General features: G+C 42.9%; 1 protein-coding gene across 3 annotated transcripts in view; it reads right to left on the bottom strand.

Moving 5' to 3' along the window:
• Positions 1–17163, bottom strand: part of E2F3 (E2F transcription factor 3) — a 52083-nt gene that overhangs the window by 10639 nt on the left and 24281 nt on the right. For all 3 annotated transcript variants that reach the window (XM_034762406.1, XM_034762407.1, XM_034762408.1), the window contains exon 2: positions 3653–3764. In XM_034762406.1, coding sequence (XP_034618297.1) covers positions 3653–3764 — 112 coding nt within the window. The remainder of the gene's footprint in view (positions 1–3652; positions 3765–17163) is intronic.

The raw sequence follows: 17163 nt of genomic DNA, 5'->3' as shown, positions 1-17163 counted from the left end.
GGAGTCTCTGTTCCTCTCTGTTGACTTGCGGTTTCGGATAGAAGACTGGTAGGAAGACATCCTGGTTACTGTGGAATTGTGAGACCCCCTTTGGAAGGAAGGTCAGATGTAGCCGCAACTGAACCTTGTCCTTGAAGATAACTGTATATAGTGGTTCCGATGAAAGGGCTCGGATCTCCAAGACGCTTCTGGTAGAAGTAATGGCGACCAGGAAGGCCACCTTCCAGGATAAGTAGAGGAGGAACGCTAGCCCCCAGCTCGCCCCTTCTGTCCGTGCCCTCCCACCCCACCCCGCCGTAGACATGAGCCCCCTCTCTCCCCTGCCTCAGGAGCCCCAGGGCCCCCTGCCCCCTCTGTGGCCAGAGCAATGAGCCTATCCCCGCCCCCCACCTAGAAGAGCCCCGAACGCACCCCCTCCTTGCCTGGAGGAGCCCTGGGCCAGTCACAGCCATGCCTTCCCTACTCTCCCCTCCCCAGACCCCAAGCCACCTGGGAAAAGCCGCAGCGTCTCTTCCCAAAGAACTTGTGCTTTCATTAACCCCAGACAGGTTCCAGAGTGGCTGAGGAGGTGGTATCTGGTATTCAGCTTCCTGGGTTCATCAGTAATCTCTCTGGACTCCCCCCGCCACCTCCCCTGGCCTATTATACCCGCCACCCATGTTGCCAGCGGTTCAAATAGAGGTCCCATTAGCCTGGCCAACACCAAGTTGCGGTCCTGGGAGGGAGTGGCTGCTGTACCTAGGGGTATAATCTCTCCAAGCCCTGTTGTGCCTTGTCATGAACAGATCTATCTGGAAAGTCCCCAACTTCTGGAAGAGGCCTTTCCCGACATCTGGACAGATGACCATTGGAGAAGGCTCTGCTAAGGTGATCCTCTAGCTAGTTCTGTGACTCCAGGAGATAGGAGGGTTCAAGATGGATCGAGTGGGCTACTGAAAATTCCCACAAGAAAAGAGTTTCCTGGCACAGGTGAGAGGAATATGCTCTACCCTGCCTGTTTCCATAAAACATCACTATTGTGTTGTCTGTAAGAAGTGAAACACACTTGCCCTTCAAGAGAGGATGGAACGCCTGGTAGGCTAGGCGAACCACCCTGAGCTCCCTGACGTTGATGTGTAGCGAGAGGCCCTGAGTTCTAAAGGACCCCAAATGAGCTCCCCAGCCCATCGCCGAAGTGTCTGTGATGAGACACATTCATGGTTGGGGTCTCGAGAATGGAACTCCTGCACACACTGCCCATGGAACCAACCACTAAAGAAGGGAGGCGATCACTGGTGGAGGAAGTGTGATGACCATGTCTAAGTGATGTCGGCCCAGTGCATACGCCAATCAAGCCTGAAGAAGTCTGAGTCACAGCCTCGCACGTTGCACCACATAGGTGCATGAAGCCATATGGCCTAGGAGCTTTAGGCAGTTTCTTGTAATGTGATGGAGTGGTTTCTGAGGCTTCTATGAGTGCCCCTATTGCTCAGAACTGGGCTTCCAGGAGGAAGGCTCTGGCTTGGACCAAGTTGAGGATCGTCAGGATGAATTCTGTCCTTCGAACAGGGGAGAGAGTAGACTTCTGGATATTTATCAACAGGTCTAAGTCCTGGAAAACTGACTGCATTAACTTTACATTTGTCTCCACCTGGGTCTTGGTGCAACCTCTGATCAGCCAGTCGAGGTAAGGGTAGACCTGAACCTCCCTGGTTGGGATGGTTTTCTTTGGTGCTGGAGATGACGGAGGGTGCTGAAGTTTCTGAGAAGCAGAAACAATGTCCGTTCTTGGTGCTGGGGGTGACGACGGGTGCCGAGGCTCCCTAAGAATCACCAGGGCACTCCTAACAGAGGCTGAAGTACTCAGTGCCACAAAGTGGGGTTTGTTAACCTAACTAACTGTTCTAACAACTACAATAACGGTAACTATATACACCAAGTAGAAATAAAGTCCACTGAAGGTGTACTTGGCAAATATAAGGACGAGGGAATTTCACCGACTGTCGCAGGTGGTAAAAAGGAGCTGGGGGATGCAGGTCGGCGGGCCCCTTTATACTGGCACTGTGACCATGCTAACCCAGGGGGCACCAGAGCTCGACCTGACGGATACCACTGAGAGAAAAATTTTCTGGCGGCCATGCTCAGGACAAGCACACACGTACTTTGGAATTGACATGAGCAGGCACTTGAAGAACTAAGTAGTATTCCAAACTATTTCTATATTTGGTGCTGCACACCCTGATTTTGTTGGTCTTGTAATCTCTCAAGATACAGAGAATACAAAACGTTTCAAACTCTTGCATCAGGACAATAAGTCAGTCAGTAACCAAAAAGGGTTAAGAAGAAGATTATACCACAGTTTTCCACTATTGGGTTTCTTGCACCTTCTTTCAAAGCTTCTGGTACCAGCTACTCTCTGAGAAGGCTCTACACAAGATGGATCACTGGCCTGATCCAGTATGGCCGTGTCTACGTTCCCACATCTAATTGTAGAAGTCAGGCTATGTCTACACTACAGACCTTACAGCGGAACAGCTGTACTGCTACAGTTCTGCCGCTGTAAGATCTCTCCTGTAGCCCCTCTTCACTGGCAGGAGAGCGCTCTCCTGCCGGCATAATTAAACCACCCCCAATGACTGGCATTATCTAGGTCTGCAGGAGACCCTCTCCTGCAAACATAGCCCTGTCCATACCAGCACTTTTTAGGTGAAACTTGTCAGTCAGGAGTGTGTTTTCTCACACCCCTGACCAACAAAAGTGGTAGTGTAGACAAAGCCTTAGTCAATCTGAAATCTAACCTAGAAGTGGGCACTAAGTATCCTGAAATAATTTAAAGAATATGGTGTCTTTCCTATGGAGATATATTCATCCACCCACTCACAAAAGGAGACAATTTGTACCTATTCCTTTGGCAGATTCAGGGTCTACACAGGGACACTAAGGTGAGCTAATCCAAATTAACTAAAGCTGTGGATTTAAAGCAGTTTAGTTAAGCCACATTAAACCCCTTTGTGACAGTTTCATTCAGAATTAAAAAGGCCTTCATTTGTTTTAAATGAAGCTAAACAGGTTTAATGTGGTTTAACTCAGTGGTTCTCAACCAGTGGCAGGCATACCCCTGGGGGTACGCAGAGGTCTTCCAGAGAGTACATCAACCCAACTAGATATTTGCCTAGTTTTACAACAGACTATATAAAAAATACTAGCAAAGTCAGTACAAACTAAAATTTCATATAGACAATTACTTGTTTATACTGCTCTATATTCTATACACTGAAATATAAGCACTGTACAATATTTATATTGATTTATTTTATAATGATATGGTAAAAATGAGAAAGTAAGCAATTTTTCAACAACAGTGTGCTGTGACATTTCTGTATTTTTGTGTCTTGATTTTGTAAGCCGGTAGTTTTTAAGTGAGGTGAAACTTAGGGGTAGACAAGACAAAGCAGACTCCTGAAAGGGGTACAATAGTCTGGAAAGGTTGAGAGCCACTGGTTTAACAAATCTGCTTTAAATGCACATCTTTAGTCAATTTGGATTAAATTTTCCTGAATGTTCCTCTACAGACAAGACCTTTGGCTGTTGGGTTTTTAGGAAAAGACATCATAACGGAAGTCCAATATAGCTTTAAGCCCCACACCACAGAGCATAACAAAAGTTTCCTTACTTTTTGGACTATCTGGACTTCTTGTTGCAGCTCTTCCTTTTCCTTTTGGGGTTTTTAATCCTTCAGCAAGATATTGGTGACCACTTTCTCCTAGTTCCAGCCTTCGCTTTGCCTGTTAAGAAGCAAATTTTGTATTGCTGGGGTGTCATAAAAGTACATTACACTTTACAAAGCATAGAATAATGGAGAAGTGCAGTGGGGGGAGGGAGGAAGGACAGACGGAAGAGAACTATACACAGCAACTTATCTATCTAGGTTCTTATTCCACACTCATCACTATGGTATGAATGTCTACTGGCACCTTAAAACAATTTTAATATTTTACTTAAAGGTCACAATGATGGCTACATTTGAATAAGCAAGTAGATCTTTTAATTTTAAAAGAAAACTGAGTTAGGGATATATTTCTAGGATTGTATCTAGCCAAGTTTGACTTTCTTGCACTATATGTCAAAGATCTAAAATATTTCTACCTACCAATGTATTAAGAGTTCTAGTTACAGCACTGAGTGTAACATTAAGGGTGAGCTCGCAAATACACACAATGACTTACTTGTACAGCTATATTTTTAGTGAAACATTTTTTTAGGATTCTGTGTATCATCAGAAGACTGCGCCAAGTTATATTTGTGTAAATTAGATTTCACGTGCACCATCTGACTTGGTAGCTATGAGAAGTTCATAAATACCAATAATAAAGTTACAGCAATGCTACAATGAACATGGCACCAAGAAGTAAAATGTCTAAGCATGGGAGAAAGAAGGAAATTTGTCCATCTTGAAAGAGTCTTGGCATCATCTTGGATTATTTTTGCCTTAAACAAGAAGACAACCATTCAGTTTAGCCTACCAAGTGAACTAGAATATATAAAAATTTATTCTGAAACACAGACCGGAGAAAATGGACCAGTGACAGCATCAGAAAAAGGCTGTTTGAAGACTGTCTACCCAATGTGTTCACGTATGAAGAAGTAAAGCTGTGTACAACCTTGCAAGAAATGAAAGAGATGTCTGAAACTCTGACAAGACTGATCTGCTGAATTAGATAGCAATATAAAGATAGACAAACAACATAAAACATCATCATTAGTGTGAATCCTGTTCCTAGATAACTGAACTATTAATTTTGGAAGCAATTCCATGTCATGCCATTAGCAACTGAAATTGGACCTGGGGATAGCTGATTCATTATCCTAACGATAAGAGGAGCATTAACTTGAATACACACAAATGGGAAGGTAAAACCTGTTTCTAACAAAATTTGCCTGCATAGCTGTTTCCAAAAAATGGAGCTAATACAACTAGATTTTATGATTCAGAGTATTCTATTGTATTTATTTAAAACAGACTGACAAATAATCAAACACCAGAGAACTGTATCCTAGTAAGATCTGCTCTGGCCCAAAGCAGGACAGCACATTCCGTTATGGAGCTGTAAATAGTGATATTTTCCTCCTATTTTTTTTAAATGTGTGCATTTTATTACTGGTTTGTCTCAGAGAGCTCTAAATATATTCAATTTGTATTTACTTTTTGACAACTGACATCTTGGTGTTGGACTCCCTTTGTGAACCTAAGGCTCATTAACATTAGAGTCAAGGCACAGAGGTTCATCTTACCCCACAACACAGACACACAATTCACAAGCTGCTCTGAGTTGTATTTATCTTTGAGTTAAGAGGGTAGGGGACTAATTCACAGATGACATAACTGCAAGTGAGCTATCCTACATTTCCTCACAAGCACAGACAAAATTATGCTGCTGCAGCCAGACATCCTGAAACAACAGCTCTCTAAAAAGGTCGGAGTTACCTCTGTTCATCTCAATAAGGCATTAACTCTGCAATCCAAGCCTGGCCATTTAAAATGTTGTTGCTTGCACTGAATTCTAAAGGTGCTTCTCTCTGCCACCATTGTAGTGATTTGCTAAGGAGATGTTTTGTTTGGCCGCTTCAGACCAGTAAGTTCCCCTTGAAAATGAGTCGGATCTCGTTACCAGAAACATCCTGCTAATAGACTTTAGCCTGTGTGATTGGATTAATTTGACAAAGATATTACACAGGAATGAGATAAAACTCACTTGGTTTTTAAAATTTTTGTTTCTTAATCCGAGGACTCTGGGATGGAGGGAGGCAGGCAGGAAGAGAAAGGGAGACACTTCAGGATACAGCAAAACCAGGCCACAGGGATTGTGTTAAGAGAAGAATGAAAGATCTCAGGAATATGTGGTGGGGAGAGGTTTTTTTTTTTTTTTTTTTTTTTTTAAACACCACTTCATGAAATAATTATATTACTGAATAGTTTTAAACACCAACACATGTTTTGTGTGGAATGAAATTTGCTAACTAATCCTCGTCTCTCTCCTTCTCCAGCCCCACAGATTTTGCAAATATTTTAGAGGAAACAATTTAGAGATTTGTAGTGGCCATAGCCACTGGGAGGTTTACATAAGCATATCTAAGAATATATAGCAAATAGGAGCTTTCTTTAAGGACTTGCCTGCTAACACCCTGCAACCTTCTCCTCTGAACTTTTTATTACTAAGTACCAACCATGGTTATTCAAACAGCATCTTTTAGCTGCTTCCAATAGTACTGCATGTTTGTGTGTTTTTCAGAAGGTGTTTAAAACAGCAGAATGGTCTTGTCAATTAACACTGATTATATAGCACTACATGTATACACAGGCAGAGCACGACTATGGATCTCTGGCAATTAGCACAGATACTACTTCAGAGAGTTATTTTGGAGAACACAAAGGATTTGGAATAGGACTTAAGAACATTTTCTGGATATTCAGAAGAGTAAAACAGCTTGGTAAATAAGTATTTTAAGAAGCAGTTTCAGCAAATCCCTTTTAGACTGTTTTAATTGCAAGCCAGACATACTTCAGATGGGAAGTGTATTTTTGCATATCCCATATTTGATAAAGATCCAAAAGTGGTTGAAACAGTGTGTTCTCTCAGTTTCCTCTATTGTAGTAAGTCTGTAGGCCAAGGGTTTCGTTGCTCATTTCACTTGACTAATGATTTTGTGTCCCCAACTTGAGACACCCTAAAGGAGTCTAATTTTCAGAGGGTAGATGTTCGGCATTTTCTGAAATCAAGCCCCCTTTGGAGGGATCTCAAGATCGACATTCAACAATTGAGGCAGATTAATTCAGAAGTTGCTTTTGAAAAAGCAGGTTATTCATATATTTTTCTAGATCAGAAACTTTGAGACAATTTTAATAATTAGTTTGATACTCCTCTTAGCTGCTCCCATATAAAAAAAATCAGTTTTCTTAAGCATTTAGGGACTCCCTTCTGTTTGTTTTTCTAAAACAATATTAAACTTATTGTGACCAAAAGCACCATTATATTCACACACCTATGCATTATTGTAATAATCTTTGTCAAAATATGGCTTGTAAAGTATGAAAAAACTAAGACGTGGATCATCAATTTTCTTGTGTTGTATATGTATGAAATGCGTACTAAGAGTTATGAACATGAGCTGAAATTATTACTACAATGTGTTTACCAGACAAGTCTGGGGAGCAGTTAAACCGATTTCTCAACAACAAAGGACAACTGATGCCTTTAGTCAAGTGTTAAAGTTAATGGGCAATCACTGGTCAAGTGGCCAATCTTTGGCAAAAAAGAGAGGCAGAAACAGATAGATCTGCATTTTAGCAAACAACAACATGGAACCTCTTTCACCAAGAGACTCCATGCCTCCTTCTTCACAGCTGGAATGAATTTTAATCGAGGAGTAACCCTCCGGAAAATGCATTTCAAAGGGTGACTGGACTACAAAAGTCAGGGCCCAAAACACCCCAGTCTCTTTCTGTTTCACCTCAGACAACAAAGAAACCAGCCCTTTGACTTTGGGGGGAGATCCTGACCTGAGAATTAGGTCATCCATGTTGCTGGGAACCTATGGTAAGGATTTGACTTTGAACCAAGTCTAGTTTGTTAAGTTTTAGCTACAAGGAAGTGTTTTATCTTTATTTTTCTTGTAACCATTTCTGATTTTAATACCTTATTCTTGTACTCACTTAAAACCTCCTTTTTGTAATTAAATAAACTTGTTTTATTTTTAAACTAAACTAATCCAGTGCTGTGTTTAAATTGAACTGTTTGGTAACTCCAGTTAAAGAAGCAAATTGTTGAATATTGACTCTTTAAAGGGCAACGGACCTTTAATATTTGAACTGTCCAGGAGAGGGAGAAAATTCTAGACTCAGAGTGTGCTGGGGTCACCCTGCAAGTAGTAACCAGGGCTGCTGGAAGCCAGATTGTGACTGGAATGTGGCTAACAGGCTACTGGGGTCAGAGCTGGTGAACCAGGGCTGTAGCTACACACCGACACTCAGAGTGTGACCTGCATGCTGGTAGTCTGTTTGTGAGTGGTCTAGGTTGGGAGCTACAACAGCAAAATGCTGTGAGGCACCCATGGTTGTGTGGCTGGTGTGAAACAACCCTTCACTGGTCTGGATTGCACCTCAGAATGTGCCACCATATGACTATTTGGAGGGGAAAATTCAGTCATTGTGTCTCATCTGGTTAACAGGCAAATCCCGCCATCCTTTCATGGGCATTCAAGGTCTAAAGAGCACTGGAACCTCTATGGTTCCACTACAAGAAGGGACAGGCCAAGAAGAGAATGTGTACAAAACACTGACCCCACTGTTCACCATTGGGCATGCTGTGGGGCAGTGCTCCCTCAAGCTGCATTGAAGGGAGTTCTGGTAAAGAAGTTACATTACTTCACAAACTACAAAGACCAGCAGTACATAGCTGGCCAGAGCTACTCTTCGCTTCAGATTTAGGTGGGGCAGAGGACACTCTCTTTCCCCCATCCTCCATACAAAACTTGTATACTTGGGTTTTCTGCAAGAGACAATAATTGTGCCCTTTGTTTTAGAAGTGAAGAAGATAATATTTGACTAACTAGAAAAAGGCAGTTTTCCTTCAAGATCATACTAAGCTCACACTCTTGCACTTTTTTTAATATAGCTTTTCCCGTTCTCTCTTAGTACTTCAGTGTAGGCCAATTTTTAACTCAGAAGTTTTCCTATTGACAGAACATAAAAAAGCAGCCACAATTTTATCAGGTCTCAGTCAACACACCTACAGATAACAATAAAATGTCTACCCTGGTCAGCTTCTTTGAGCAGTATTATTGCAGAGAACTCTCCCAAGAGACATGCAGAGAAACCAGTATAGGATAGGCCTCTGCTAAAAACATGGAGGGAACAAATTTTTATTTTTTAAGTCAGGCCTCTCTTTTTGAGGCAGCAGTTTGCAGCGACAGTCAGAGCCAAGTAGATTCTAATTACCTTATTAATCAATCTGCAAATAAAATAAAAACTGCTTGTTTGAAAAAGGAATCAGCCTCTGAAAGTTGGTCAGTAAGTCTTCAGCTTTGATAGATGCTTACATAAGGTACATAGAATGCTTCTTAAGTTGTACAGGAGCCCCAAGAAACACCCTAGGAATCCTAGTGAAAGCAAGGAAGATTTGATGCAACTGCTTATAGTAAATTAAGGGAAACTAACTGAAGTGGTGGAGAATAGGGTTAAAGACAGACATTTGGATCACTGATGTCCTTGTTAAGGAGTGGTTCAAACACACAGGAGAGAAATTCAGCAGATATTCCCTGTAACTGCTGCTCCAGGCTGGCCATCAGAATGGAAAGCAGCGAGCTTGTCTTTTCTTTGCTTCGGTGACTACTGGCACTCATGCAGCATGGACAAGAAAATATAGAATCATGGAGACATAGGACTGGAAAGGACCTTCAGAGATCCAGCCTCTTGCACTGAGGCAGAACCAAGTATCCCAGATCATCCCTGACAGGTGTTCAACCTGTTCTTAAACACCTCCAAAGATGGGGATTCCACAACTTCCCTTGAGAGCCTATTCCAGTGCTTAACTATCTTTATACTTAGAACATTTTCCACATGACTAACCTTAATCCCTCTTGCTGCAAATTATTTCTTGTTCAACCCCAGTGGACATGGAGAACAATTGATCACCATCCTCTTTATCAGGTCTCTTCCCCTCCCCACCCCCCGTCTTTGTCCAAATCTGACTTCCATGTGTGGTGTTCAGAACTGGAACCAACTCAGAGGCCTTGCCAGTGCTGAGTAGAGTGGGGCAATTACTTCCCGTATCTTACATATGACAGTCTTGTTATTTCAACCCAGAATGTTGTTAGCCTTTTTAGCAGCTGCATCACATTACTGACTCATTTTGTGAACCATTACAACCCCCACATCCTTTTCAGTAGTAGAACTGCCTAGCCAGTTATTCCCCCATTTTGTAGTTGTGCACTTGCTATGTGTAGCACTTTACACTTGTCTTTACTGAATTTCATCTTGTTGATTTCAGACCAATTCTCCAATTTGCCAAGGTCATTTTTAAATCTAATCCTGTCCTCCAAAGTGGAGCAACCCATCCCCGTTTGGTGTCATGTGCAAATTTTATAAGCATACCCTCCCTTCCATTACTCAAGTCTTTTATGAAAATATTGAATAGTACCGAACTCAGGACAGACTCCTAAGAAACCCCACTAGATACATCCCCCGAGTCTGACAGCAAATTAGTAGTCTGATGTGATTGGAAAAGGGACAAAAGTGAGATTAAGGAGAGGAAAAGGAGTAGACTAGGACAAGGAATGTGGTGAGACAGATGCAGGGAGAGATACTCGAACTGGCTGGGCAAGAAGACTGGGAGTTGGGAGTGTAGGATGGGAATAGGACTTGGCAAGGGAAATGGGGAGTGGAATAGAAGCCAGTTGGCTGACGGGGAGAGAAACAGAAGACAGTGATTCAACGAGAGCTATGGGACAGTGGCAGATTTAACCGTCAGCAGGGTCAGCAAATGCTGACTTGGGCTCCATCTGGTTCACACGCACACCCGTGCCATCTTTTCCCAGTGGCAGAACAACAAAAAGATGGGCCCTTGGGTAGGTTTTATTTGTGGGCTCCCTCGAGTGTCCCACATTCAAATGAACTCACTCCTCTCAGCCCAGCTCCATGCCGTGGCATCTGCTCCCTTTGGTCCAGGCCCCGCACAAGTGCTGCTGCCACTAGAGCCATCGCCACTGCACCTGCCAAAGTCAGAACTGCTGTTGCGGGCGGCAGAGTGGGGAACCAACGCTGCTGCTGCCACCAGAGCTAGAGTCCAAGCTGCCAGGAAGAGTAGCGTGCCGATTCCTGCTACCTGCATTTGAATGTGCCTGGGCAACGGAAAGGGAGGATTGGCCTCCGACCAAAATAGAAGCTCTGCCATTGGCGGTCTCACTCCTCAGAATTCGTGGCAGAATCACTGTTTTGGAGGCCCCCCTTGTGGGAAAATTCAAATGTGAACAGTGGGGACCAGTGCACTGCAGCAGGCTGCAAACAATGGTGCCAGCAGCCTATTGTGTGTCTGAGCAGCTCCGAGCCTGCAGGGGCCCTCCAAAGTTCATGGGCCCCTTGACTGCTGCTCCAGCTATTCATCTGCTACTGCCATCTCCTCCCCCATTTGATTCTGGGGCCCCACTTCATTGAATCACTGTCATCTGTTACCACCAACCAACTGGTTTCTACTCCACTCCCCATTTCCCTTTTCAAGTCCTATTCCCAGCTTACCCTCCTTGACCAGCCAGTAACTGAGTCAGTCACCACGGCAAGGGTGCCTCAGGGTTGATGCAATTGCATAGGCTGCATGTGTCTAACACCACCCCTGGCCATCAGCCATTTTTATAGGAGTTTCAGGGGACCCACACCCACCTGTCCTGCAGTACCTTTGCAAAAATCACATAACATTTGAGCATGGCCAGCCCAGTGTCTGGTAGCAGCAGAAGTTTCCTACCTGGGCATGCTCCAGCACTGCCGGGACTGCTATTGGGAAAAGTTGTGTGTTTCCATAGCCTCCTCTTGCTGTGGAACACCGAGATATGTGTCTGCTTGCTGTGACTTCTCCCTAGCCCACCCCACTCTAGGTTTGCCTATTTCTACTAGATTCTGCACAGGGGGAAAAATACATTTTTAGGATTACCCTCACAGCTGAAGGATAAAATTCAGCAGCACAAAAATACACTTTATTTAGGCCTATACTTCCAACTTAGTTATTCTCATACTGGAAGGTATTTTAAAATGAAAACCATAAATACAAATGCAAGTTTGGTTTTAGAAAATGGAAAAGAAAAAGATTGTTATTAACAAACTACTCTAAAGATCCTAAACAGCAGAAGCTATCATTCTGTATACTTCCTGATCAAATCCTGAAGTCTGGCATAAAGTCAAGAATTGCACCTCAGTTCAGCAAACAATGACAGACTCATGCTTAAGTCAGGAAAATGATTTGTGCATACCATTGAAGTTGTACCTGTAGTAGTAGCTGATCGTATTTCAAGATAAACTTTTCTTGAAATCAGCAACACTGAAGACCCTGTAGATGAGTTACAAACCAACAAAGCCAGAGATGCCAAAGATGATCTTAAAACCAAAAAACTCAAGAACAGATGAATCTGAAAGGAGCAAAACCAAAGGCCCTCTAGATGAGCAGGTCAACAGTGAAACAGGTCAAAGCAGTCTCCCTGCTGAAATACATTTGAAGTTCCCATCTGATTAGTCACTTTTCAAGATTCTGTTTTATGCAAGGGATTCCAGGAGGTATCTATCTATTTGGTTTCCTCCATCCTAGCCAACTTAAAAATATAACTTTACAAGAGTCAAAGGAGTAAGTCCTTAAACTCATTGGAAAATAATTTTTCTTTAGACTTGATTCACGAGATGTATTTCAAGATGTACTGTTTTGCAAAGGACACAGAGGTGCGCAGTTTGTCACTCTGAGTCCAGAGCTACTTGAATTTCTTAATGTCGAGTTCTTTTGAGGATGTTTTATTAGAAAGGGAAGGTTGTGTCAACTCTTTCTCTATCATACCAATTGGGGTGGCTAGTGCTGAAGTGCAATGAACTCATTAAGACATGTCAAAAAACTACATGCCTTCAACACTATCACAGCTGAATGACTTTGCTCACCTTGCAACTGAGAAAGACAAGACAGAAAGGTTGGAGCTGGACAGCATCATAAAACAAATAAGAGGACAGAGGAAAATAAAATCGGGGGGTGGAGGTACAGCAGTGGGAAAGAGAGTGAGCAGAAGGCTTAGAATAGAGCTTTCTGGGAGGGACTCAGAATAGAGCCTGTACAAAGGCATGACCATCACTGCCACAGACAGCAAGACTGATTTAACAGACAAAAGCAGAAGTGACAGGAGGAAACAAGAATTACCTGCAAACATATGTAAGTGGCCCAGGGTGTTTAGGAGTTCACTGGGAGGTGGGAGAGAGAAGGGAGCCTTCTCCAGAAGAAGTTACGGTGATCCATTAGCTATACAGTTCAACCAATATGAGCAAAGCTCAAACGGAAAACTGCTAAAGTTATTGTGGGGCTAGTGGAGAGATGAGAGAAACTACCAAGTTACTGGCTTTGAACTTTGAGTGGTGGCTCCATATTCTGTATCAGCCTCTGTTCAGTAGGTATGAGATAAATTTGAAATCTCACACTCCAACCTCTTGGAAGGAAGAGGGAATTTTTATTTCAATTCTCCTACAGAAACAGTTTCTCTCAATGGTCCATGTACAGTCACAAATTTAGGTACAGTCACAGGTACAACAAATAAATCGTACATGCTATCCTTCATTTCAATTCTGATAATGTGAGAAAGAAGATTCATGAGAAAAGTGGAAAATAAAATGTAATTGGCTGGGATACTTCTCAATTGTTTTCACATGAACTATGTTTTCACCATAGATATATTTCAGAACACAGTTTAGTTTATTTAGAGTCTACACAGGGATTGCATAGGGAGAAAGGGATATTTACCAAACATATTTGCTAGATACAGTTCTTTTAAGGAAGGAGCTGGAAATGACACTTCACTTAGGAAAATAATACATATTGATAATGAAGGTTTGTAGGTAGTCCAGCCATGAAAATGAGTATGAGTCAGTGTTATTTCTGGTAACCACAGAAAACGAGTTCCTTCAAAATTAAATGCCTTGTAAGATAGGACAGATCTCTAGCTAGACTAAAATCTTACACATTAGTCAAACTACCTGATTTGCCTGACAGTTTTAATGACAAACACTAGGCATTTAAAGATAAATATTTTGAGAAAGATAAAGCTTACAAAATTGTCAAGATATTTTTAACCAGTAATAAGAGAAAACAAAACTGAGTGTTTCAAAGTAAAACTGTGGTCAGAGACGTGACTCCATACAAATGGCTCTCCAACAACTCCTTTGTGTATTGACCAAGCTGTTCGCTTATATCTCATAACAATCAGTTACTTTTCACACTGCAGAGTCACTACAGCTGTGGCGGATGGAACTGAATTCTTTTTAGCTTGTATATAAGGAACTGTTAATTCAGTTCAAAGTTTTCAAACACGTGTGCCTAAATTAGACTCCTAATTCCATAAATAGGCACCACAGATAATTTACCAAATTAAGCTATACTGGTATAAATTCCAAACCGAGCAGCTGCAGCCCGTGTTCGTTAGCAGTTGCCCTCATATAGCTAAAATCCATGCAGTTACACTGATAAAATGGCCTGATTTTCATAATTTTAACATCTGTAACTAAGGTTGTACAATACCTCTGAAAATGAGGCCACTTAGGCTATGTCTACACTATCGCGGTAAGTTGACCTACGCTATGCAACTCCAGCTATGTGAATGACGTAGCTAGAGTAGACAGATATACCTTAGGTCGAGTTACCGCGGGTCTACAGCACGGGAGGTCGATGGGAGAAAATCTCCCGTCGACTTACCTGACTCTTCTCATCGGGGGTAGAGTACAGGGGTCTACTGGAGAGTGATCTGCAGTCGATTTGGTGGGTCTTTACTAGACCCGCTAAATTGACCGCCGGTGGATCGATCTCAGAGTGTCGATCCTGACTGTAGTGTAGACCTGCCCGTAGGTGCCTAAATATGGAATTAGGCATCTAATTTTGGCATACAGGCTTGAAATTTTTATCCTAAATTTCAGCTAAAGAATCTTCATGGCAATGAGACGTATTCCAGAAGAACCCAACAATAGCATTTAGTTCCCAAGTTGAATTTACATAGGTGGCTATCAGAAAAAACTTTATACTTTCAAGATCAGTAAGTTTGGTATGATTATCTCCAGAACTGTAGAACCTCTCTTAAGTAGCTGAACAAGTTAGCTTCAGATATGATCACTTGTCAAACAGTTGTTACAGTACAATACAGATTGGACATATCTAGGAAGTTACAGTAATCATCTCTGCTGTACATTGACAATATGCATCTCAACCTGATGTGGTAGTGTATACTTTTCACATCACAAGACAGCCTAAAAAGGAATTTTAGTTTTTTTAATATGGACGAATAGAATGCAAAGTAAAATGGAAATATAGTAGTGAAGAATGTTAAAAAGATTTCATTTACTTTAGACCTATAATTGGTGATTTTCTTGGATAGTTCTGTAATCTGAGGCTACTAATGCGCCCTGGATTTCCAGCATAATGTGCTGCCTAGATTGCAGTACTGTCAGCTGGTATGAGGCACCTAGAACTAACCTTTGTTTCTACTGGGGTTACTATTTTCCTGCATGGGACACTTCTTCCATGAGGTCCTGCTGCTCGCAGGAAAGGATGGGAACTCCAGAAACCCCCACAATACCAACTTCTCTCACTTCCGATTCTCCTAATGAGTAAGGTTGCGAGTTTGTCACAGAGGTCATGGAAATCACTGATTCTGTGACTTTCTGTGACTTCTGCACACCGCCCCTCCCCAACTCCCCCCCCCCACCCCAGCAGGAGTTTGGTTGGGTGGCTCAGGCCTGGGGCGCAGGAGGGGGTGAGGGCTCTGGGTGGTGCTTACCTCAGGGAGAGGTGACATCCCTCAGGTCCTGGCGGGGGCGCGGCCAGGGGGTTCTGTGTGCTGCCGCAGTTCCCGGCCAATGGGAGCGGTGGAGCTGGTGCTCAGGGAGAAGGCAGCGCACAGAGCTGCGTGACTACGCCTCCACCTAGGAGCTGAGGGATGTCGCCGCTTCCAAGGAGGCGTGGAACTGGGTAGGGAGCCTGCCAGTGCAGCTCCCTCTTCTTTTAGCTGTCTCCCCCCTTAGTTTAACACCCATGATCATGCCAACTACTAGAGCTCAAACATTTATGAAGCCAGAAAATTCATTGGAAGTCAACCACTTTTTGGCTTATGGGTCTTCCTGGCACCCAGGGGAGCAAGTTATCCCCTAGAATGCTACATTATATTAGGCCTTGTCTACACTTAAAAGTACAGTGGCACAGCTGCACTGCTGCAGAGCTTCAGTGTATATACAACCTATGCCAACAAAAGTTTCTCCCATCACGGTAGGTAATCCATGTCCCCAAGAGGTGGTAGCTAACCTGATCGAAGAGTTCTTCCATTGACCTAACGCTTTCTACACTGGGGGTTAGGTCATCTTAACTACATCGCTCAGGTTTGTGGATTTTTCACACCCCAACAGATGTAGTTAAAACAACCTAATTTTCTAGTGTAGACCAGGCCTTAATAACTACTAAAATTTATATTGCACCTTCTTGCATTGCAGGTGTGTAATAAACAACTGAAATATTATTAGCACTAGAATAAGAGGGACAATGTAGCTTATCAGTCTGTGATTATGTAATAAATAAACCAAAGTACTAGTAATGCTTCAGGCCCACATATAGGACTTACCCTATGCTGCACAGGAAATGAATCATCTGAAGTCTGTTCTCGACTGCATTTTTTCCCCCCACAGAATGTGTTACAATTAATTCTTACAGGAAGCCCTGATACTCCACTGTACTAAGTGTAAAGACTTCAGTTAGCACTCTGTGTTGAAATTTGAAAATTGGTTTTCAGGAAGCTGCACACAGTTCTCCACTATCTAACAGCCCAAGATGAGAAGCAGGTGTCATCCTGGATAATCATGAAAACGGTTCAATGCTACAACTGCTACACTAGCCTCGTTCTATTGCCAATCATCTTGCTGACAATGGAATCATGTTTGACACCATTAAGGTGGGAGCCCTAAAGACAGAGCTTACAGAAAGTTAATCGACACAGAATAGCAAGGCTGATAAAGAAGGGGAGACGCCACCAACTAGCACCTGGCTGAGAAACCTTGGTTACTGGTGGGAGAGGAAAAAGCAGCACGGCTCATTCTATTTCCACTCCCCATGAACCATTGCTGAGGGTGGGGCAACAAGAATGCAGGGAGACAATTTGGGAAGGAGGAGGAGGGAAGCTGTGTGGTCAGCTATTCCCTGAAGGCTGTATCAGTATCCCAGGATTCCCTAGTGCAAAGCCAGGACACCCACAGAAAACTCTTAGAAATATTGGCCTGTACTTGCAGATATTGGTCTGTTCTTGGCCGGTATGGGTCTGACTACACTGCATTGTAAACCCAGATCTGTGGGACCCGGGCTTGTGGACTCAAGTTTTCTCAAGCCCATAGCTAAGCATCTACACTGCATTGTAAACATGTGT

This window comes from Trachemys scripta, chromosome 2, assembly GCF_013100865.1.
Source record: "Trachemys scripta elegans isolate TJP31775 chromosome 2, CAS_Tse_1.0, whole genome shotgun sequence".
NCBI lineage: Eukaryota > Metazoa > Chordata > Testudines > Emydidae > Trachemys > Trachemys scripta.
Note: the sequence above shows the minus strand (reverse complement) of the source record. Positions and strands in the feature narration are given on the sequence as shown.